The sequence below is a fragment of the Hippichthys cyanospilos genome, chromosome 1, assembly GCF_059441005.1.
Source record: "Hippichthys cyanospilos isolate Australia breed blue-spotted pipefish chromosome 1, RoL_Hcya_1.0, whole genome shotgun sequence".
Lineage (NCBI taxonomy): Eukaryota > Metazoa > Chordata > Actinopteri > Syngnathiformes > Syngnathidae > Hippichthys > Hippichthys cyanospilos.
The window spans coordinates 16,253,381-16,277,006 of NC_142369.1; the positions used below are offsets into that span (position 1 = coordinate 16,253,381).

Sequence of the window (23,626 nt, forward strand, 5' to 3'; positions counted from 1 at the left end):
CTGGAGCAGCAACTGTACTGCTGTACCTTTAAGAAAAAAAAGCTTCCACTCCGTTGCCGCGGTAACCCGGAAGCTTGGCATTTGGATGACTTCCTGTTTGGGAGAGTGTCCAGGAAGCAACATCGAGGGTCGTGTCGCATGTTTTCAAGGCGTGAGTCAAACATAATCAACATGCTTGTTTCCTTCTGTGCAACTAGTGTCTTGGTTTGTTTTGCAAAACGTGAAACAAAAAGCACCGGTCTTTACTCGCCTTTTTTGCTTGTTGCCCTGCGGTGATACGTGTAGACTCAATGTGAACAAAGTGGTAATATCACGAGTCATTGACCAAAAAAGTAACAAACTTACGGGTAATATTTTTTTTCTCCGTGCCTTTTAATACCAATAGTACTCTACCGCATTATTAATTGTATATTACATACACGGTCACTATTGTGTAATAATAGAGAAGCATGCGTTTGTTATTTTTTTCCAATCTCTCCTGTCACAGGGGACACCTCGGTTATTTTTGGCTCCTGGTCTGATGCAAAGCTCTCAGTTTTGTGTTGCTAAACCAGCTTTTTGCCTATTGTTGATCGCCATGGCCCAGGTGGCCGGCAAGGAAGACGGAGAGAGAACCACAGCACTTAAAGGTGATTATGCACAAAATATTGCATATCCATGTGTAGCCATGCACAAAATATTGTATATCTATGTATAGCAGTGGTCTAAGAACAGAAACTACGAAACTCAAACTACAAAAACACAATGACACAGAATATGCTACATGTAGATCCGTGCGCAATTACTATTCATTTAATAGCATGAGAAATACATGAACAGTTAAAAAAAAAAGAACTGATGATGACATATTATACTGTATGTATAATGTGTTAAATTGCTTTCAAACAACTTTCTGCCTCTGGTGGCTCACCACTGAAGTACCTATAGTCAAAGCTGCAGTCTTTGTTGTTGTTCCTGTATTATTGTTATCTTACTTGCTCTATTGCATTCACCTGCACAAAAAAACAACCAAAAAAAAACAAATCTCATATGTTATGTAACAGTTGTCTTAAGAAGACTGCCTTTACACACTACACTAAAAATTTGTAAAGGTGTCTTCAACATTTGTAGTATTGTTCATTAAGTTGACTTGTAATATGCAGATACAACTGGGATAGGCACAAGTAGGCCAGCGAACCAGATAAGCAGCTAAAGAAAACGCAGTGGGTGGCTTGATGGATAGAAATACTGTCATCTAGTGCAAACAGCTCTGCTTTTTCAATTAATGGGGAATCAAGATCGAATAATGAGACATGATATCCTGTTTCTTCTCAGACTTGCTGTCAAGAATAGATTTGGATGAACTCTTGAAGAAAGATGAACCCCCCTTCAATTTCCCTAAAACCCTGGAGGAGTTTGAATATGCCTTCAATGAGCGTAAGTAGGGATTTCCGATACCACTTTTTCAGATTGATACCAGTTCAAGTACTCAACTCTTGAGTAGTCACCAATACTGATACTTAATGATCCCGATAGTTAATCCTGATCCTGATAGTTAATGATCCCGCATGTACTTTTGAAATGTACGTACTTTTAAGACGCAAAGTTTCTCCCAAAAAACAATGAATGAGCAGTTTAAAGAAAGACCCGCCTATTTCAGTCCCACATCTTCCTTAAAATCAATGAATTTTTCTTCTTTTTCCTAGATATTATTTCCCATTCTTGATCATACAACTGTTTTAAGAGAGCGGCTAATACTAGCGTCAGCTGCCAGTACGATACCTTAAAATAATAGTCAGGTATTGGCTCAATACAGATACTTGGAATCAGTATTCGGCCATCCCTAAGCGTAAGTACACAATGGAAGAAGACATGCTCTGTAGAATTTGCAGTCAAGCAACAGTAGTGGGATGATATGATCAAAAATGTTTTTAATTGATGCTATTATGACTTTGATTGACTATTCAGTCAAGTGTTAAAGCGTACATGTGGTGCTGAAAAGCAAAAATAGATATGGCTTATGAAGAACCAATCCTCCAAAACATATTTTTGGGTTCACAGGTAAGTCGGTCTCAAGACAGTACTGACGAAAGGACCTTCAATCCATCAACAATGAATCTGGAAAATTGTGAGACTGGCGCCATTCATTTTCAGACAAATCTGAGTCCGGTCTCACAATTTTCCAGAGACAATATTGAAGAAAGCTTGAATGATGAGAAATGACGAGACTGACTCAAATTTGCCAGACTCCGACCAAGAAAATGACCTGCACTGAATCTGAGATGAAAGGCAGTTGGGTGGCAATGATTTTTTTTGTGTCATTGTTGTTACTGCCTGTCCCTGGGAGTAAGCGATAGATTTGGTATTCTATAGAATTTGCCTGCCCGAGTCATACATTGTGAGCCATGAAGCAAACAACAGCATGCCATGAATGAGGCAAATTTTGTGGGCACGTTTATTGTTTTTGTATGCCCAAATGATCTCTAGAATTCACCTAAGCAGGTGGGAAAAGGGCGGAGTTGGAAATGAAGATGCGAAGGGGGGGGTTTGGTGGTTCTTAGCATTCACCGCCCTGCATCTCCCTCCCTCTGTTCTCTGTCAGTATCTCTGTTGGCTGTCTGGCTGGCTGAGTGTGGGACATGTTATGTACTCTACGGCCCGTCAGAAACCTACTCAGCCTTGCCCACCGCCTTTTCATTTGCATAATCTCACTGTGCCTAAGAAGTGAGATGGAGAGGAACATAGCCATCCCCTGCACCCCTTTACGCCATTATGCCACAGCCTGCCAGCACTGTTCCCCTCTCTGTTTCTCAGCTTGGTGTCCCATGAAGAGATGAACACTTCTTCTTCACCTTTCTGCCTTCACTGCCCTTTACTGTACTTTCTTGTCCTTTTCCTTATATCCACTCCCTTCATTCCATACACGCACACACAGAACCCCACCTGCCTGAATATCTTGTCCCCTTCTTCCCTGGCCCATTTTTTTTTTTTTTTTTTTTTAAGGTGAGCTTTTTTTTTATTAAAGACACACTATCCCCTGTGGCGGTGTCTCCAACATGTCTTTTTTTTACAGTCTGTACCTCCCCAGTTACAGCCGGACTACCTCGGCCTGAGACAGGTGGAACAAAAATGTTAATTTGACCATGTAATGACGCGGATGCCGACAAGGCTGTGTACAATAGTTTGCAGGTGTCTTAATCACTGAAGATGATGGCTTCATTTCACTAGCCCTCCGGTTTTTCCATTACTGGAAATCCAAGGTTATGTACACCTAATTAAGTGGCCAAATTGAGAAAAGAATGCTAATTATGACAGAAAAAGGAAAGAAAAGTTGAGAAAACGGTATTCCTCTGAGAGGATGTGTTGGGGGAGGCGTGGAGGCGCGCATGCCCTCACATAGGCGCGCACGCACACACACACACACACACACACACACACCTTTCCCATTGTAGGATTTCATTATATCGCCTTGTGCTTCTCTTAGGCACTGGTGTTTAGATCCTCTCTCCTCCATGAATGCATAATTGATTTTCTTCAAGGTACTTTAGTGCTTTATCCTAACTTCGCGACACTCTTCTCTTCCTCACAGGCACAAGTCTGTTTTCTAATGCAACGCGATGACAAACTAAGATTAGGATTAGACCCTGTTTAACAACTAATTTATAAAGCTGGTGCTGTGGGACTCGCTTTGCATTGGCACTGTAAGTTTTAGCCCTGTGAAAATGGTAGCAATTTAGCAGTCGATGAAAAATGGCGTATATATTTGTTGTCTGTGATCAACTATGAGGGCCCTCTGGCTATTTGGGTTGCATATGCATACATTTTAGTGGTTCATCTTGTACAGCTTTTGCAGTCATAAGGTCAAAATTTAATTTAGCGCTGCTTAGTCCTTTATTGTGTCGTAATTTTAGCAGCAGGATCGATGGCCTTATTGCAATGGTATAAACCTTGAAAATCCAAAGCTAGGGCAATTGTTTGTTTGCCAGTAGAAATGGGAAAGTGTGTGTGTGTGTGTGTGTGTGTGTGTGCGATTGCGGGTGTGTGTGTGTTTTTTAACAGAAGCATGTAACTGCCAACGTGGAATAAATATTTTTGATAATGCCACGGCGTATCGACTTATGCATGTGCAAGTCAAAACTTATATTTAGCTTTACTTTTTGTTGAGTATTTGACCTACATTATACCAATAAATTTGTTTGGAAATTAAATAAGTACATTTTGTTTAATAGTAATTAATATATGTGGTTTTATTATGATATCTGTTCACATGCTACAGGCATTGTGCATGTGCAAGCCAATAGCTAATGGCAATATGGGAAAATGTTTAGTATTTCTACCAAAAAGTATGTTTTAAAATACAGTGGGGATTGAACATTTGGGTAGCTTTGGTTAAGAAAACAAATATATTTATGCAAATGAAAAAGCTATAGGAAAAAAAATCACCAAAAGGCATCAAATTACAGATGAGACATGTTGTAAAATGGCAAATTTTAGATTCTACAGCACTGGAACTGAAAGTAATTGACAATCACACAACAAGAGAAGACGATAAGAAGATAGCAAATAATCTTGAAATAGCAATATAATTATTTTGAAATGTACAGTAGTCAAGAAAGAACTAAAAAAAATTAAGAAAAATATCAGACAGAGCTCACAGGATGGATTGTACGATCGATGCTGAAAGATTTGCCAGATACTGAATTTGCGGTTCGCTATTCCACTAAAGAGAGATACTGTGCTTGTAGAAATATGTTCCTCATGGAAGAGTTATAAGAATAAAACCTCTTCTAACCACTTCTGTCTTCACCAAAAAAATCAGTTTGTCCTGTGGACCGATGAAGTTAATATGGAACTTTTTAGTCAGAATGAGCAAAAGTATGTTTGAAGAAGAAAGGGCACAGAATTGACTGAAAATAACCTCTCTTTAGCTGCTTTATGTTTGTGCTGCAGCACGGGGAACATTTTACAAGTGTAAGGAAAACTGGAATTATTAAAATTTCTGCAAATTTTGGATGCTATCTTCATGCCATTTGTGAAAAGTTGAAGAGAGAATGTCTTCTACAAATAAATAATGATCTGAAACGCCCAAATTCACATTGGATTACGTTGAGACATAAACTGAAGGTTTTGATCTGGCCTTCAAGTTCTCTTGACTTAAACATCATTGAAAATCTATGGATAGACCTTATCAGAGGAGCAGCAGACGTAACAGAAACCCCACAAAACTGCAAGACTTCTAAAACTTGAGTATGTAAGTCAAGGAAGAAGTTAAAGACTTAGCCGGCTACAAAAAGCCTTTACAAATTGGTATACATATCGAAATGTTGCAGTACAAGATATTGCCTCATTCACTGCCATTGACGGCTATTGACGTCAATGTCAAAAATCCATCCATTTTAACGGGCAGTGAGTGAGTCAAATCTGTAGATGCCATAATTTTGTTTACAAAATGTAACTGATAAACTAAAATACATTTTTGGGCTAAGACTTAAGAATGTCACATCTGTGATGTAACACACAGATTTTTCCATCTTTATCTGGCTTATTTTGGCTTATTTAAAACAGATTTTTACCCGGGGTGCCCAAACTTACGATCCCCACTGCGGTTGTAAGTTTGTTGGAATGGATTTGCGAATATGTTTGAACATTAAAAGGGCCGATACCAGTATTGGCCACCATCGGAAATACCGATACATTGTATTAAGGTTGGGTATCGGTCCGATACTGATACTTGATATCGGTACTCACCCTTCCTGTTTTTTAAACCACTGTAATTCGTCTCTGGGTTTTACAGACGGTCAGCTTCGACACACAAAAACAGGGGAACCTTTTATCTTCAATGCAAGAGCATATCTCCATCGCTGGAACCAGAAACGTTATGAAGCCCTCGGAGAGGTGAGCAATCATTTGTGGCTTCTAGAAAATATGCAAGGTTATTTACAAGCCCTTGTTTGTTGACCTATGTAGGCCTGCTAGAATTTTAAATTTAAATTGGCTTTTGCAGTGTTCACAATTAAAAGAGATTCTTGAAAAAAAATCAATACAGTGTCTTTATATGATTTGGATACACACTTATATTGCTATAGTGGGCACTCCAGTTTTTTGACACAGAATATTACTGTTAGTAATACAAATTTGTTTAGTCCTATTTTGATGGGAAAAAAGTGCTAGAAATCAGTGGTGGCCACTTTAATAGTAATAATAATAAATAAGTACTTTCCATACACTTCCGTCATTACGGACCCGCCTGCCCAAAGCTCCCCAACTAATGTAGAGGGTGTTTAATATAGTACCCCAAATAATGTAGAGGGTGTTTAATATTGTATTAGAAAAACAAGACAAAGGTTCTTTTGTATTTTTTTTTAATCTTTCCACGCATCTTTTAATTGTTGTGCGCATTCTTTTGAAGTTCAAAGCAAAGTGATGGAACCGTTTGTGGGATTACGGGGTTGTTTTTATCATTTACAGGCATAACACAGGTAGAAAGCGGCCCCTTTGAGAGTCAACCTTCTGTGAAGGATTCTATGCCTCTCTCGTGCCCCTTCTATTGTGTTATCGAGTGACATCCATAAGGGATGTAGATACAAATACATGGCTGCAGACTATCATAGGCTCTGAAAACGGCAACACTCGTGTAAATGTAAACTCTGGCATCCGTGGGTGGCCAAACAGGCAAACAAATAATCATCAAGCATTATGCATGCAAATGTGTATTCATCACATGATTAAAATATTGTCTAGAGCATGAGGCGTGGGGGGTTAGTGTTGGATTCAGCATGTGTAATGACAGAAAATACATACATTTCATTGCAGGAGAATGAAATTATAGGGACACCACACTAACAAATAAGCCGTATTTGCCATCAAGGCCACTCAACTAAGTGAATATATATATAAAAAATACTATCTCATGATATAGCCTTCTGTGGTTTATAAGGTACAAAACATTTATTTTTCTCAAATACAAAAACAAAACAAGAAAAAAAAATCATAGGTAGGCGTAACAGAGACCACCTTGTGCAGTTTTAAGCAGGGGGCACTTTGTGAAACTCATGATGGCAGGCCAAACTTGCCATCTTAAAGAAAGACTAAATAGTAAAAACAACAAATCAAAGTAAGGCAATGACAGGCAAGCAAGAATTAAAAGCAACCATTAGCACGGGATTGGTCAATACTACACAGCAACCACACAGTAACAGTAACAGAAGATAAACAAAACCAAAACAAGAAACTGCAAAAATAGCAACGGTAAACCACATAAAACACACAAATAACAAACTAAAACAAAGAAATGAGACACCAAATGTTTATTTGAAAAAAAAAAAATTAAATCAAAATTGTTTATGTAAAATGCTAAGTTTGTTTTGGTCATTTTAGTTGAAAACCCCTTCCTTCCATCTTTAAATTAAGGACTGTGGGGGCACTCCTCCATAAAAATACTAAGAATACTAACCCTAACCCTAAGTACCAGTCAAAAGTTTGTAAACACCGTCTCTATTTGTGTTTTTTTTTCATTATTTAAAAACAATCCTGGATCATAAGTTAATATTTAAGTTATCGACCTTATAAGGACATATTGATCAAATTGATCACATTTCAAAGCAGAAAATGAGACTCAAATCAGAATTTTATTTGATTAAAAGTAGGTTGGCACCCTCTGCCTAGATAAAATCTTTGCACATCTTTGTTTTCAGTCAGCTTTATAATGGGAATGATGCTTTATGACCTGGAATGATCCCGAATTCACAGCTGTGCTTTATGATAGTTAAGAACTAGAATTTCTTGGCCTAATTTGAAATCATTTGAATTTGAAAGTGTTTGTAAAACGTTTGACTTCTACTCTATTTGTTTTAATTGTAAAAGCACAATTGGTTGTGCTGCGTACAGCTGCTCTGTTTCCTTCTGTAAACGTTTTTTAGCCTTTATAACAGGACAGATATAGTATATGTTTCGTGCTATCAATACTTCTAAATAAAAACCCAGTTTCCTTTTGGCATGAAGAAGACCAAGATATCATTGAACCTAATGTTGAAACCAAGTGAACAGATTGAGATGTACTGTAGTTGTTTCATCTCAAGGTGATACCTTGGCTTGACGCTCACGCTGACTCACTTGCCAACTGGAGCTGGGGGGGGACAGCACTGCGTGCACCCCCCCTGTGTTGTTATTTTTCCCCCGAATGCGGGACATATGGTTAGTCAGACGTCACAAGGCAAGAATAAGCATGCATGGCTTGCCACGTATCTCCTGAAAATATCCCAATGCTGCTATCATCCACGATGTCGAGTAAGGGTCAAAAGTTTCATGTGTATCCCCAGCAGCACAAATTTTCATGGACATGCCCAACCCAACCTCCACTCGTTCTTTCCCCGTTTTTATATCTTTATGGCGATACTGTGCATGGGATCCCGACTGTATTGTCAGACACGTCACAGCACCAGATGTCCAATTTGCACTTCAACCTCATCTAAAAGGAGGGACCCATTGCAAGATGGGAGTGTGTGGATATGGATGTGATGTCCGCCAGATGGAAAAAAAAATGCGGGGACTTTTAAACCGTTTTAAAACCGTGAGAACTACTTTTGACATTCCGTATGAGCAGATTCAGGCTGATGCATTCATTCACTGCTCACAAAATATTGTACTTTCAGATGATAATTAATGCAAGAAAAGAAAAATTTCTCACTTATACTTAAGACACACCTTTTTTTTGGTCTCATTTAATGTAGTCCTTTTCTTGAAACGGTGGTTACAAGGGGCAGCCCTTCCAGGAGTTCTGTCTGTTTAGTCATAAAAGTTTTTTTTAATTAGTTAGCGGTTTTCACCTCGTTCTGAACTTTCAGCCAATTCGTTCATTATGACCAGTGTTATCTTTTGAAGTACTTGTACAGTTACTATATTGGTATTCTATTTTTTTTTTGTATGCTTTGAATTGGGTTGTTTTCGTTGTTGGTGTAGCAAGTGCAGAGAATTTCCCTTAGGCTCAAATCATACAGTATCTACCATCAATCTGTCCGTCTGTCCGTCTATCCATCTCACCATTGTTATTTTTATGAAGGCACAATTGATACTTATAACCTCTGTACTTTTTGTAATTAATGGTATTTTGTTTGTGAATGAGGACCTATAGTTAATTCAGTGATGGCAAATTGAAAATAATACATCAATAATAAAAGAAAAACAGAAACGTTGCAAATTTCAAGTTGGACTACCCTCCCAGATTTGACATGGTCTACAAAGTGTCAATCAAAAATAAACCTATTTGATCCAAATCTTAATTTCTTGTCAATGTGGTATCCATGTACAGCATGTCATGTACATGTGTAAAAGCTATGAAAATGTAAAGGCTCAATACTATCCATCCATTTTCTATAGCCGCTTATCATCACAAGGGCCGCGGGCTTACTGGTGCCTATAGTATCTGAATTGAGTAATGTTATTTCTTTGAAGTCAGACATCTTGATGTCTTTTTTGTTGTCCCTTTAGATTGTCCAGACTCACCAAATGAAGTGTCCAGTATGTCTGCTTTGACCCTTGTGAGGTTAAGCGTCTCCAGAAAATTGATGGATGGATGACTTGAAAAAATGCATACTAAAATGCCATCAATTTTTGTATCACATAATGATGGGCTCTGGGGCATTACCTGCACACATTTTCCAAGCTTTGTTAATGAGCATACTGTATCTTTATCATCAAGATAAAACCCCAGATTCCCCAAATCTAAACCCTTGAGCCATGTCATTAAGCCTACCACTCAGTCAGCGTCTTACTCAGCTTTTTGTTTACACCAGAACATAGTATGACTTATATACAAGTAATATGTAACAGCGGCATCTGAGGTTGGGCAGATTTTAGAATTATACCTTCATAAACCTCAGCATCTGAGGTTGGGCAGGTTTTAGAATTATACCTTCATAAACCTAACAAACTTCAAAATGTTACTTTTGTGTGTGAGAATGAATGATTCAAATTGCCCCTTTAAATGTTTTCTGCTTTCTAAACGACTCATTTACTGTTCCCCTGTTTGCTAAGTTTCAATATTTGGCAGTGGCAAAAAAGGACAGCTGTGGGTGTCTGCCAGCGTGTAAGTAGGACAAATAGTTGCTTAAAAAGCTGTAAAACCGCTAACCTTTGGTATCACCACATCACATAGCGAGTCCCATTATCCACTGTCTTAGTTAACCTCAGTTTATGTCGCTCTAATGTATTTTTCATCACAATTGCTCTACGACTGCTCTCATGCAGTGCAAGGTCTGTGAGTGGTTTTGCTCTGTGCGGCGGGGTCACCTCCGCCTGTGTCAATGGCAGTCGTGGTCTAATTCCTGCAATTCGGTGATGAATGTCTTTGATGGAACACGAGCATAGGGCCTGGCCCAGATGGAGCTCTATTAAGCTGTTAATAAACGAGGATTCTTCTCTCCTCTGCCGGCATCTGTGACATGGAAGGCACTTACAAATTTGCAAACACATACACACATGCATACACACGCACACACTCAGAGAGCCAAAATATTATAATGAAGTAAAGCAAGCCAGATGGCTGAATTAGAAAGCAGTCTCGTTTTCTTTTTATCTCTTCCACGCTCTTGCTTTCTTTCTGCCCATCTCTACCACACTACGCGGCCTCTTTTTGTCATCCTTCGTCTCTGTCACGCATTATCAACAATAGTTGTGACCGCCATATCAGGTTTAAAACACTGTTTAAAAAGGCTAATGACACTGTTTAAAACGTGTCATTAGTTTCCATAAAGTAAATGTCTTATATTATTGACACACTACACATAGCAGTGTTGTTAGCAACATGACATGTTTGTCCAAAATATAATGCTACTTCTAGCTACATATTTGGTCTGAGAATGATCACAATAAGAGACACCAGGAGTTTTTTTTGGCCTGTGGATGAGCAGCAGTCTAGTGCACAGCCTCAATACCTTGCTAAGGTTTTTTGTTAGAAGCTTGGAAACCTAGGTCCTGAACCTCAAGCTTCAGAAGACTCCAGGCATGTCCTGGAACATGCCGGGTTTCTAGAAGCAGAACTATAAATTCATACTAGTGCATCCTATAAATGGCAGCTATCTGACCTTCTTGACTCGCCGTCATCATCGTGATCATCATTTTCTAGCTGTACTTTGAAATACTGGGAAGAGGAAGCCAGCACCGTCTCACCAGTGGTTGCTGGGCGAGGTGAATTAGATTGGAAGGAGAAGGGAATCCCACAAAGGGTGGGTAAGGGAGGTGTCAGCGCTGGTCGTCACAGTGCTGGCATCTGTCGCTTCCGCAGTCGCCCACGGTGGCATTCACTACTTTACTTTGAATTAGCTCGCTGCTGGCTTCTCAGTTAACACCTGAGGAGGTCATTATGAGACTATTAGGGGAAGAGGAGTGGAAGTGAGAGAAAGAAATATCTTATACCGCCTTGTGTAAACAGTCTGTCAGTCTAAGAACTTTCAATCCCCTGGAGATGCCTTGCTCCTCAGACAGAATGACAAGAGCCCTCATGGGAATAATGCTTGGGCTTTCTCTTTCTCTCTCTTTGTTTCTCGCATGGACTGGCAGATCACAAATTCACAACACTAAGACCTATTTTAATATCACTCTCTGTTGGTATGCAAGACTGACTTAAAATAAACAACCTTTCTCTATTGCCTAATGTGCTCTCTTATTCTTGCAGGCATTTTCTCCAAGTAAATTTCATTGTTGTTGCCACTTTCCTTGTGTGCATTGTTTTTCAGATATTGTTTCTTGTTTTTCTTTTTAAAGTATAAATGCTCTCCTGAGTGTAGACAGTAATACAGAGCAGAGCACATCCGCAAATTCCTTTTTATAAACGGCTCTTTTGTTTTTTTTCTTGCTCACCGGATTTTGGGCTAAGTGGCATATTGAGAGTGCCGGATGACAGAGATGTGTTGTGTACATGCTCTACATGTACACTTATGCTGAAAAGTGTGCATCACTACCACGTTTCAATGATTCTTGCTCTTTTAAGGGTTGCTGGCAAAAATGACACTGGCCTCTTTTTAGTTGAGGTCATCTCAGTCGTTGCCATTGAAGCGCGTTAAACTTCGAAGCTGAGTTCTCACAATGTTTTTATTTAATGGTCATGTAATTGTGGTATTGCAGGCATTATTATTTGTATTTGTTTTTGGGGAGGGCAAGTGCCACAAAATAGCTGACCTATTGTCTCAGCCAATTATCGCTCTATCCCTAGTTTAAGATACTGAAATACAGTACATGCCTGTCAGGGAGTTATTGAATTGTGTATTTAGGAGCATTCCACTACAGTGGGTGTAAAACATAATCCTGAATTATGTCTGAGATGGTGCCTGAGAGTATCACCTCTTTTTCACCTCAGGTACGGTCTTACAATCCAGGCGTGGCTATTGCAATTACTTAGAAGATACACACATTGATGAACACACAATAAAGGGCACGTGCACCATAAATGAGGGAGGTCTGTCTGCATCTTTGGTGTGGGGTTTAACAATGTAACCACTTGCAGTCTCCATGAGCATTCCTCATTTAAGCCTTCAGCCTGCTGTTTTATGAAGGGATTGTAACGTGGATGAAGAGTTTATATCACTGCCCAGCCACTTCAAGGACTCTTATCAAGGCCTTAAACTGTACAATAGTAACCCCCTCCCCCCTTTTTTTTCATACAAGCAGTCTTCCACTGCTCCTCCTGTCAGCTGTTCACAACGGTAGGAACTGGCACCAGCTTCTTCCTTCTGGGGATTCCCGCCACATTGCTCCTTTTTTGTCTTCTCCTATTTCCCACACTGAGCTCTCTTCCTTCTTGATCCCCCTGTTCTTGTTTTAATTGCCCCTTAATTGTTCCCCTGCACAAATAAATTGCAGACGTGGAGATGACCTCAGCCACAGCAGGCCAAATTCAGGTTCTCACGAGTTCACCGGCACACACTCAGGTTCTGACTTCAATTGACTAGAGACATTTGCGTCTCATTGTGTTGTCTGTGACTCACCACCAATCCCCAGCTTAAGCTTTATAGCATCATTGTCTCTATTTGTCTGCACTTGAAACAAAACAGTCAATTCAGTGATGGAGAGGATTCAGTCTTGCCATGTGAAGTTTCTGTCATTGTACTCTTGAGTTACCAAGACACGGTCCTCAAAAGTTACAAATAACATGTGCAAATGTGTATGATTTCAAATAGCCTTTTGACTGAGCTAATGTGTTAAGACGTTTATTTCAGTGATGCATTGGGATCTACAGGGTTTTTTTTTTGCCCCATCGATGGCCCCAGTTTTTTCCCCTTAACTAAAGATCTCATTGCACACAGACAGTATTTAATATTAAAGTTTCTATCACATTTTCTATGTTTTTATAGGCTAGCCTACCTTTGTACTGTTTTTTTTCCCTTTCCCCTTCTGGATCTATATTATTTTCTATGAGAGTGTCCTCAGCCACCTGAGGCACTGAACAAATAATGTAACGTATAGTGCCGATGAAATTTCCTGTGATTCTTATTGATGTTGTTATAAAGAAGCATACTGAAGCCTAAAATCATTTAAGTCTTCATCAGTCCGGCTGACATTTTAGTGAATTAGTTGATGGAGACTGGGTAGGTTGGGGGGATGAGATGTGATTGTTTTGGTTCTGTTAGCTGTTTTTCACTATAGGGTCAAATAGTAGATCGATCGTCTCATTTGGTCCGACGGGTGGCCTTTGATTGGCTATCATGAGCCTAATGTCTGTCTGGCGCAGATGATATTTGTGCATGCACTTCATAAACAGAAAATTAAGTTAGCATTGAGCTTGTTTCTGCGTTTAAGAGAATAGCTTTTTTGTGATTTGGGAGAATAATAATCAAAGTTGTAATTGCTTTGCTGTACATGTGATAGAATTTTAAATATGCTTCAGAACATACAATTAGATATCTGGTGAATGGAGTTAAATGTTTATCTATAATTCTTCTAAGACTTGCATCACGTGCCACTATGATGGTCTTTAATGTGTTTTTTTTTTTTTTTTGTGCATTAGCCCTGACAGTGGTTTAGCAAGTTAATATCATAATGGTAAAGTTTATTTGAGAAGAGACTTCAGGCAACAGAAAAGCTTTGCTGTTTCCATTCTAGTTTATTCTTCATATTTATTTATTTATTTATTTATTTATTTATATATTGTTCAAATATTCATTGTTTTGATGTTGCTAGTGAATGCCACGCTGTCACATACCGTATTTTATTTCAGTTCCTCTCTGAAAAGTCCTACTTGATGCCTCGATGATTTGTTTAGTCGCTTAGTGTTGCCTTCATGTACTTTTTTAACCAGTTTATCAGTCCGTCTGCTTGCCTCCTGTACCTAACGAGCAAGCTACCTGCCCATGTATCTAATATAAATGGATATGTGCATACATACACACATACATACTGTACAATATGACATAATTTTACCCTTGTAAAGATAAAATATTCTAACATTGCAGCTAACATGCAAATATTTTCTGACCCTACAGTAAATATCAGCATCATTCCGACCTAAAATTGAATCTCAAGATAATGGCACCCTGCTGTGAGACAGTCTCATGTTGATCCTTGTTTGCTTTTGGGCTCAGTGACTAGTCACCAGCAAGCGTGACTTGGAATCAGAATTCTCATCAGACCAACGCGACAAAACGGCAGTTACGTATGTAACAGCGTTTCTATGAGCCCTGCATGTCCGCCAGAGAAGGTGCTAAAAGCACGGAATAAGCCTTCACACAAGAGCAAGACGAGAATGCATACAATAAAAACGTCATGTATATGACACCGGGGACATATATAAGGCAGCGTCACCCGGTAGTCTGTCCCTCAGAACCTACTCGCACGAACAATGCAGAGACAAGGAATCCGTGTGACAAGTAACTCTGGCGATCATCCGGGGCAGATAGAACCGCTGTTACATATGTAATTGCCGTTCTATTTGGCCCCCCCAGACTGCCAGAGGCGAGAAAGGAGCCCTGGCGTTCACAATAGTGCGCCTGACTGAATCAGAGAAGCAGCTCAGCAATGGGTCGGCCCTACAGAGGCCACACACACAGGCAAAGTCGATGAGGGTGGGGATGCCACACTCGCCCCTCTTGCTGGGATAACAGTTCCAATTGGGCTGGAAGATGCCAAGGGTCGGAAAAACAAAGGCTGTGGAGCTGAGGGAACCACATCCGTGCTGGTCAAAAGGGGGTGCCATCAGCAACAGGGTGTGGCCCTCCTGATGGACCCTCCGGAGCCCCATCCAGATCAGGTGAAGGGGGGGTGGGGGTGTATAGGAGACAAAACGGCCAAGGATGCGCCGGGGCATCCTGCCCCAGTGGACTGTTGACCTCTATCAGGGAGAACCAAAGGCAACAGTGAGTCAACTCTTGCATGACAAATAGGTGGATCTCCGCCTGACCGAAACGAGTCCATACCGCGAGCATAATCTCCGGGTGCAGACGCCGCTCCCCTGGCCCTGGAACCTGATGGCCCCTTTGGCCAGGAGAGTAGTAAGCTACTGATCGAGGGCCAAGGCCTTTGCTGGGTTGGCGACAAAAGTTTCCCGGACCAGACTTTGTATGGAGGGCCGGTGCCGAAACTGCAATCAGTACCCCTGGGACAGGGAGGAAAGCACCTAGGGGTCTGACCCCAAAGCCTGAACTGCTGAGGGGAAAAACACCCCACGCCCGGCCCCAACACCTCAGTCCCCTTGGGGGACGCCCGGGTCTACTGTCAGGCACCCGAAGACCAGAGCGAAATCCACCAGTGGGACGAACGCCACTCACATCAGACACGCGCGCCGAAGAGCGAGTGTCCACAGCAGCATACCATCTGAGGGTATGCAGGAAACTGGCGACCCCACCTATTTGGCTATGCCACGGAACACGATAACGAGGCACAGAGGGGGGAAACCGAGGAGGACCAGAAATGGCCGAAGCTTACATGGGCCTCACGGACCCTGAGCGACCATTCCAGTGTCTCCACTGCACCAGAACCGAAAAACGTCCCAGGGACAACAGGAAAGTCCCACAGAGTACCCTTGGAGGACTCAGTCAAGGAGGACTGAGACAACTACAAAAGGCGGTTCAAACACACCAGGTATGACATTGCCTACCCGTGGTCCCTCGTCATAAGGGCACACAGCCATGGCAGCGAACACAGGTGCGAGACAGAGTTGCCAATGCGAGCCGAGCGCGCACAAGCTTTATAGGCCCTTGTAAGAAGGTCATCCGCCATGCGACATTGTACGTTACAAAGACCCAACAAAGAAACAAAGAAAAGACGAAAATCACACAAAAAGAAACACAGAAAGCGATAGCACACAAAACAACGCAGCTCACCCGGTGAAGCAAAGCCACATCAAACGTTGCGCAACCCAAACGAGGATAAACCAACACAAGCGTTGCAGCCACCGGAGGACGGAGAGTAAACCGCAACCCAGACTGACACAGTCAACGGGCTACAAGCGACGAAAGGAAACAAACTGCAAAAAGTGCGGTATTCATATAGTATGCAAACTAACGCGCGAGAAGGTTCTGACAGACAGACTACCAGGTGATGCTGCCTTATTTATGTCCCCGGTGTCATATGCATGACGTTTTCGATGGTATGCATTCTTGTCTTGTGCTTGCGCGAAGGCTTACGACTCTGGCGGTCTGGAGGGGCAAAATAGAACGAAGATAAGCATGACAGGAGTTGGAAAAAAAAAACAAGACAAATTGAATAGAAAGTTGTTAATGTCACTGAAGCAGGAAAACCTTGTCCTGAGGTTGGAATGAGTCGTATACAAGGTTCTTTAGTGCTGTGGCTGCAGGGATAAACATAACTTACATCAGCCAGTCTCCGGTAGTAGAGATTTCCTCTTCTGGTACTTACAACCATCAACACTCAGATGCAGACAGAACACACTGGAAATGCGGGTTTTCAAAATTGCATTTTTATGGAAACACCTAGGCAACTGCCCTCACAAGGTAAATCATTTTATCTAATTTCTATGGTAAAAAATGTTACTAATATCATTTTCTGTCATGCACTTTCCTCTCTCTAGATCATCACTCAGTATGTTTATGAGCTGCTGGAGAAAAAGTACAACATGACGAAAGCAATCCTACCAGTAAGTACGCTCAGCGAAAATAAGCTTTTTTATTCCATTTTATTTGTGTCCTTGAAGAGAAAAGGAACCATTCAATATAATAGCTGACATAAATGCATCAGCTTCATCAATTAATGTTACTAAGTGCTCTGATTATAGAGAATGATTTAAAAAATGAAGAAATTAAAATTTTAAGGTGTAAGCTCGTTTTAGTCTTTGTCTATAGCGCTTACATATTTGTTTTTTTCTCGGTACACCCCCCCAACACCCGCACACACACGTACACACACACTGACACACTTTCAGCAGTACATCATGTGCACATTATGCCCAAATCCAGGCGGCACGGTGGACGGGTTGCTTGCACGTCCGTCTCACAGTTCAGTGTCCCGAGTTCAATTCCAGCTCGCTCCTGTCATCCTATGTGGAGTTTGCATGTTCTCCCATCTATTTTTGAAACATCTGTCCCTAACCTACTCAACCGAACATGAATTTGAATATTAACAGTGAAATGAATATTAACATTCAAATTGTGGAAGTTTTTTGTCTAGCAACGAAAAGCATAAACAATGCATACCTATGCGGTGAAGCTAGGTAATCAAGGGATTAAAATACATAAAGATTCAATATCTTGTCATGTCTTGAAAGGTTTACAGTACAATAGAGATCACATGATTTGTACTGTTTTTTTGGACTGTGAGATTAGTATAAATAGTGTAATAGTAGTGTAATGCATTACATTTCAAATGCAGTAATATTGTAATGTAACTCATTATTTTGAAAAGACAGTAATAAGTAATACTGCATTACAGTTTTGAAATAACTAGCCCAACACTCATCATCAAGCCTGCCACGCGAATGAGGACAAGTGGCAATGGATGGATGGATGATGGATGGATGATGAATGGATGGATATGGAAGGATGTGCAGTCCTTTATACAAAGGTTTCTCCACGACAAACTATTTGGTGACGCATCATTTTAAAGGCTTGGCTCCACGGCATGTTGATGCTTAATCTGTTTTGTATTCACACGCTTTAAAGGAGGACTTCCTTTTGTCATGGTGGAGATAGTCTTTGACCTGATCATCCAGGCTCAGCCCACTCACTTGATCCCTTTTATTTGTTGTTGAAAGCATGTTTGCCTCTTTTTGTCCCTGCATCTATCACTTTCCTATCTCTCAGCTTTATTTTCTCTGTCTATAAAAGTTGCGATCATTTTTCAGGTCGCATTTATAGGAATGTTAGCCCTAGCAGATTTAGCAGCAACGCTAACAGGGTCCATAAATCAAGCCCTAGCTAGGGATTCAGCTCCTTTCATTACGCCCCATACACATTTACTGGTTTATCTGCCTGGACTATTTATATCATTATTCCCTTCCAAAATGGCTCTTCTGCTGTTTTTTTTGTGGCCCACCCGCCTGAGTGTATTTGCCGTATGCATTTGTATGTTAGTGGTGGGTCTGTCCACCTGTGTTGCATTGAACTTGTGACCACAGATTTTAAGAAGATTAACTGAAGCCAAGTATGGTGAGCGGGAATGAAGGAGCACCAGAGAATAAAAGGGCAAGATTTTCTCCACCACTCAGTTGTCTTTGTCTGCTTGGATTAAGTTCTTGCAGCTGCCACCCATGGCTTTTATGCATAGTGTTTGTCTCCTAGTCTCCTAGGGAGTGTATGCACACACAGTCCCTTATCCCCATTTTCTGTCTGTATGTATCACTTTCTGAGTTTTAATCACTCAGACTGTTTGCTTGCCATGATTAGCGTGATGACGCATGTTAGCGTTTTAATGCGTGAAATCCATTGAGATGAAGGTTGTTGCTTTGTAAACTCATGCAATCAATGATACTTTGCACAATCAAGGCTTTCAAGCAGCATCAAGCAACAACTTGACCTTCTTAAATTAAGTGAAATGTTATGATATTTGAAAAAACTGGAACAGCTCATAAAAGCACTACCAGTAATTGGAGAAGTCTAGATATCTCCTGACATAAGAGCATTTTTGGCTGCGATTCAAACAGCAATGTTATTATTATGTTAATTATGGTTTTATCTTTTCACATCAGGTAGATGCCGCTGTGGATGAGCCCACTAGTTTTATTTACCTAAGCTCCAACGCCTTGTCCAATCCATCAAAGCTGATGGTTTTGCTCCAGGGCAGTGGTGTGGTGCGGGCTGGTCAGTGGGCCCGCAGACTCATCATCAACCAGGACCTGGACTCTGGAACTCAAATACCCTTCATCACCAGAGCAATGGAGGTAGAGGAGTATTTATTTATTAAATTGTTCATTTAGTTAGTTAGTTATTCATGGTGGGGGGAGGGGTATGTTTTATATTGCTATGTAATATTCATTATTTGTCGGCCAACATTGCAAAGTGCATAATTCAAGGACTATCCAGGTTTGGACACCTTGAATACTTAGGGATTTGAGGCACTTTCATAATTATTTGCTATTTTGTTTTTTCTTTTCTCCATATACAGGTATATATTTTTTTTATTCCAGAATAATGATAGTCCTGCATTCAAAGGTTGTAAAGTCTGTTGATGCCAGGTCTGTGAAAACATTGTTGGGTGTTCTTGTTTTGCGATGAACAGAAAAGACATTTGACACAAGTCTGTTCTGAAGTCCAGTGGTTGTTGTACAATACATAGCGCTGAAGACTACATCATATGAGCACTTTACATGTGACACGTATAACAGCACAAGCGGTCGTTCGCTTATTTCAGTTGCATGTTCTTATTACTCGTATTTATATGCGTTTATGTATTCTTGTTGGAATGCTATATATGAAAATCCTCGAAAGGAAGGTATACAACATTTATTGTTTTCTGCTCTGATACACTATCGTTTCACACATTTGTATACATGTGTAAAAGCAAAAGGGGCCAATGCTGCTCATATTATTTTCATCCCCACCTCTATGTTCATTTGTCAAGCTTGGCTACTTCTACCTGTGTAATTTCATCACCCTGCTGTTCAAATTGACTTGGGGGGGGGGGGGGGGGGTGCTCTCCAAACCGTCCATCTGAATGCCATAAAGAATTTCAGTGCTGTGTAAAGCCCCTTTCCTGCTGTGAACAACTCCAAGAGATGTTTGTATTGCATGCCCGCATGTCTGCAAGGGACGCAAGCAGATGATTCAACGACCCAGCGACTGTCTTCGAAATGTGTTTACCCAGGCTAGAATTGCAGTGGAAGGCAACACCAAGTTGCAGAGCGTCAAACTGACAGGCTAGATATAGAGAACATTGTAGTGTGAGTCTTGCTCGTTCATCACAGTAAACAAGGAATAGTGTTGCTACTCTCTGACAAATCATCATCCAGGTGTTTACCGCAGACATGCCTTGTACTGAGGCATGCACAGGTTAGGCAGTCACAAACATTTGTAGTCAATTTGTGTTGTCTGCATCTATTAGGTGTATGTTTGTGACTCAGCCTGTCATAGCATGAAAATTGTTTGAATGTCTTTTGAAGCGAGTGTACAGTACAGGAACTGGTGACATTGTGTACCATTTGAGGAAAAGACTGAGCTTCATTTTTACTGAATTCGCAGGTGAGCAGTGTACAAATGATAGGATTTGTCCTTTACACTTCTTTATTTTAGAGGGTAGTAGGAGACTGAGACTGATGTCTGTTGACATTAAGCAAGAGACATGGGAGGATATAATTGGGACATCTATCCAATCTGTCACTGGCTGACACACAGTGACAGCCAATCACACTTAAGACCATCTAAGAGTCACCAATTGACCTGAGCTGTGTGCTTTTTCTTTTTGCCTGCTTCAATGGCTACTTTTAAAGTTTGTTTCTTTTAGGTATGGCAGTCCACAAAGTAAGGCGGATCCCTCTGGGGTGGGCGCGAGGCAATGCTGGGGGGGGGGGGGTCTTGGGAAAAAGACGTGAATTATAATTGTGATACAATAAGGACTGACATCTTTTTTGATGCTTTTGTTTTTTTTTTCTGCTTAGACTAACCTTTAACATGTATACATGTTGTACAAAAATAGTTGATAGTTGTTGAAAGTTGAAAGGAGGTGGCATGTTTCTGGGTTTAAAGTGCTGAAAGATATGAAATGGTTGAAATAAAGTAGCTTTTTGCTTACTGTGTAAGGCTGTAAGCAGTTAGTTTTTCTGTCAACTATATATATATATATATATATATATATATATATATATATATATATATATATATATATATATATATATATATATATATATATATATATATTTATGACTGGCCTTTGTTTCATCCACCATTTCAACACCATTCTTTGCAATTGGTGATGCTGACGTAATTCACTCCGGTTTCCTTCCCGATATCCACCACAAAGGTTTCTACAGCATTGACTATTTTTCTTGACATGCTTCATGATTATCTGCTCAACTTTTCCATGGTGAACCCATCTTCATCTCCTTATCTCATAGTTTACTGCTCTGTACCTTGCTGTGCTGGGTTTTTGGCCATTTATTTTAACCGATACAGTATATTCATGTATGGCAATGGGGATTTGGGGGTACACTATGATTTAGCCCAATGGTTTAAATTTCTGTGCCACAACCTCCCAAGTTTTGATATGCTCTTTTATACAGTTTACTGTGGTGTTAAAAAGTCAAGCTTTCCATAAGCTCTAATACTGTCTATCACCTTTAATGAGTGCTTTTTTATGCTTTCAGAGTTGACCCAACAAGCATCCTCTTTCAAAGTAATTAGATGGTCACTGTTTTTTTTTTCTTCCGTTATTTTAACCTTCTTGGCTAAGTATAAGGAGGGCATCTTAACCTGTTTCAAACCTCAGAACCAATAAATACACCGTATTTGGATAATTTCGCCACTTCTAGTAACAATTTAACATCTTACCAATCAAAATAAAGTCATGACAGTTAGCCACCTACGTGGCTTGTTTTGGATCTTACAAGATGGCTCTCAAAACATGTCTTCAAAGAAACAAGCCTTTTACTATCAAAACACGTTTCTCCTCATGCTAGTCGAACAAGCTTGCTTTCTGAACATTTTTAAGTGTTCCAAATGCTAACATTCAATGTTCATTTGAAAATGTCTTTTTTTGAAAAATCTTTTTTTAGAATTCTAATGTCTAGTGGACCAGTGATACGGTAAAACTAGTGCTTGCAGAGTTCACTCAATAAGCCACTTCTGAAAATAATTACTGGTAGATGTCAATCATAGTTTATTTTGTTTTTGTTTTTTTTTTTCATTTACCTTCTTGTCACACGTAGAGGATAAGGAGGAGGTCTAAAATAGCTTACAAGTGTGGTACGATGTCTTGCTGAGAACAATCAAAAACCAAAAAGAATGATTATTTATTCATTCTTTAGGACTAAACATGGTACACATTTCTTAATGTACCGAAAATTCAGTATTTTTTAAAGGAAATAGATATTGTTCAATGGGAAAAAAAGAGCTGTAATTATAATTCTGTGACAGTTATAGTTTTGCTCATGGTTATCACACTGTCATAATCTAACATCAGCCCATGCCTACTCTCTTCCAAATTGTAAGGTTTATTGCGTTCACCCTGTTTAACTGTATCAGACTAAGGTACTCATCTCCACCATGACTGCCACAGGACAATTTTTGATTTAGAAATCTAACCAGCTGTCCACCCATGGCCGTGGTCTGAAAGCAGTATTAACATAGACTTAAGGTCTAGAGAGTTAGTATGCTCTATTACAATAACTAACCATGTCAATAATATTGTACTGCAAGAGCACTCTTTGGTTGGATAGCTATATAGCGAAAACATTTTTTAAAAGTTTGTAATTTCAATAAGCTAATATAATTCAGTCAAATATATTTGACTGAATTTAGTTTATTTTCTTTGCTGTGAAGCATTTAATGTTTTACTCCATAAATACTAGAAAATAGAGTAAAGATACATGAAATAATTCAATGGTAAAGAAACTTAAATTTGGTTGGACTCCTTTGTAACTCATTACATTGAACAGTCTGTCATTTTGGTCTGTATTTCCACCGTAATCGAGTTTCTCAGCATTGTTGAGTTTCTAAGCATTCCTTTTTATATTTAGATTATGTTGGTTTTACAAACATTTGGCATCCAGAATGTATTGCCTCCAGTGCCGCTTTTGTGAAGTTAACTCTTTGGAAGTTGATTGGAAATTCAAAGCCTGCAGCAAAAGGGTCAACTTGAGTGCATTGACTGGGGTACATGGGGAATGCTTTTTGGCTTTGCAAAATACACCCTAATGATTACACACACACACACACTGAATGAATAATCCTGATTTGCATTTGCAGATCTATCGTTTGCTTGTGTCTGGAACACATGACGAAGATGAACACCTTTCAGAAATTCTTAATCACATTCCTCGAAAAAGCCAACCGGTCAGCATGCATATGAGAGAAAGCGCTGATGGTGCCGAGTTAGCAGGGCCTCTCCCACCACACACGCATGCTCACTAACATTCTAAAATGTCGTTAACATCACTATGCCACATGAGAAGCTGATTTAGGGTGATATGCAGTTTTGAATGAAAATTGATCCTGCACTTTCTTTTCTGTGAACTTTTACACTGCCAATGGCTCGTGTTGATTGGCATTAAAAG

At 40.1% G+C, this 23,626-nt stretch overlaps 1 protein-coding gene across 2 annotated transcripts in view; it reads left to right on the forward strand.

Annotated features, from left to right (window-relative positions):
- Nucleotides 1-23,626, forward strand: part of arb2a (ARB2 cotranscriptional regulator A) — a 154,787-nt gene continuing 131,161 nt past the window's right edge. The window contains exons 1-6 of one of the 2 annotated variants that reach the window (XM_088407703.1): nt 1-151; nt 488-629; nt 1,315-1,416; nt 5,774-5,874; nt 16,997-17,062; nt 19,109-19,300. In XM_088407703.1, coding sequence (XP_088263829.1) covers nt 86-151; nt 488-629; nt 1,315-1,416; nt 5,774-5,874; nt 16,997-17,062; nt 19,109-19,300 — 669 coding nt within the window. In that variant the 5' untranslated portion in view covers nt 1-85. The remainder of the gene's footprint in view (nt 152-487; nt 630-1,314; nt 1,417-5,773; nt 5,875-16,996; nt 17,063-19,108; nt 19,301-23,626) is intronic. The other variant, XM_088407712.1, reaches the window with a different exon arrangement.